Source organism: Penaeus monodon, chromosome 24 (genome assembly GCF_015228065.2).
Source record: "Penaeus monodon isolate SGIC_2016 chromosome 24, NSTDA_Pmon_1, whole genome shotgun sequence".
In the NCBI taxonomy this organism is placed as follows: Eukaryota; Metazoa; Arthropoda; class Malacostraca; order Decapoda; family Penaeidae; genus Penaeus; species Penaeus monodon.
Window position 1 is genome coordinate 26,951,724 of NC_051409.1, and position 858 is coordinate 26,952,581.

Here is an 858-nt window from a genome sequence, read left to right on the forward strand (position 1 = left end):
TTATACTAAGGCAAGATGCACCTGTCACCCTGTCATCAATCATGACCAACCTGCCAAGTGCATTTTCACCTCAAAGAAACATTTAGTTGGGTGGTTTACCTGATTATTAGGATAGCTGGCTCTTTGATTGCATTTTGATATTAATTAGTTTGATCATTGTGGCAAGAATTAATTAATCATCACATTTTTGCTATACATATTTTTGATGTACATTAGATATAGAAATACCTTTCTAAAATTTTATTCATTAAACCTATTGTTTTCCTAACCAAAATGCAGAGTCTGGATTATGACACTTGCATCAACTCTGTCTGGCTGGATGAAGAAAGAACAAAAGGCTACACCTTCATTGTGAAAAAGGATGCTGCCCGTTGGCTTTTGTCCTTATAACTGGGGTGCTGACGGCGCTTGTGGCCTGTGCAATTGACATCACAATAGAGTGGTTGTCCAAGTTCAAATACTCATGGTTAAAACAATGTATCCTTTTTTCTCTTTCCTTTCAGGATGGATTTGTGATTTTACCATATAGATTTTTTTTAATATTCTATTTTTTTTATTTATTACATTTAAGGTTTTATGGATTTGTATATGCTACTTGTACTTGCCTGGAACAATTTTCTGTCTTTGGTAACTAATTTCAAACATAAAGAAAAGGTTTCTGTTATAGCAATTTTAGTACAGTGTTACCACATGCAGATATTTCTAGTAACTTCGGAAACACTATACATTCTTTAATTAACTTAATTAATGAATGTATAGGCATTCATTGGTAAACCTCAGTACCAGGTATTTGTATTTAAAGTAAACAAAATTTCTGAATTTTAGCTGCCTTTTCCTGAGGGAAGAAGTGATAAAGTG

At 33.1% G+C, this 858-nt stretch overlaps 1 protein-coding gene across 1 annotated transcript in view; it reads left to right on the forward strand.

Moving 5' to 3' along the window:
- LOC119588700 (H(+)/Cl(-) exchange transporter 7-like) overlaps nt 1-858 on the forward strand; it is a 25,784-nt gene that overhangs the window by 11,090 nt on the left and 13,836 nt on the right. Inside the window, 2 exon segments of the mRNA XM_037937338.1 lie at nt 280-379; nt 382-477. Coding sequence (XP_037793266.1) covers nt 280-379; nt 382-477 — 196 coding nt within the window.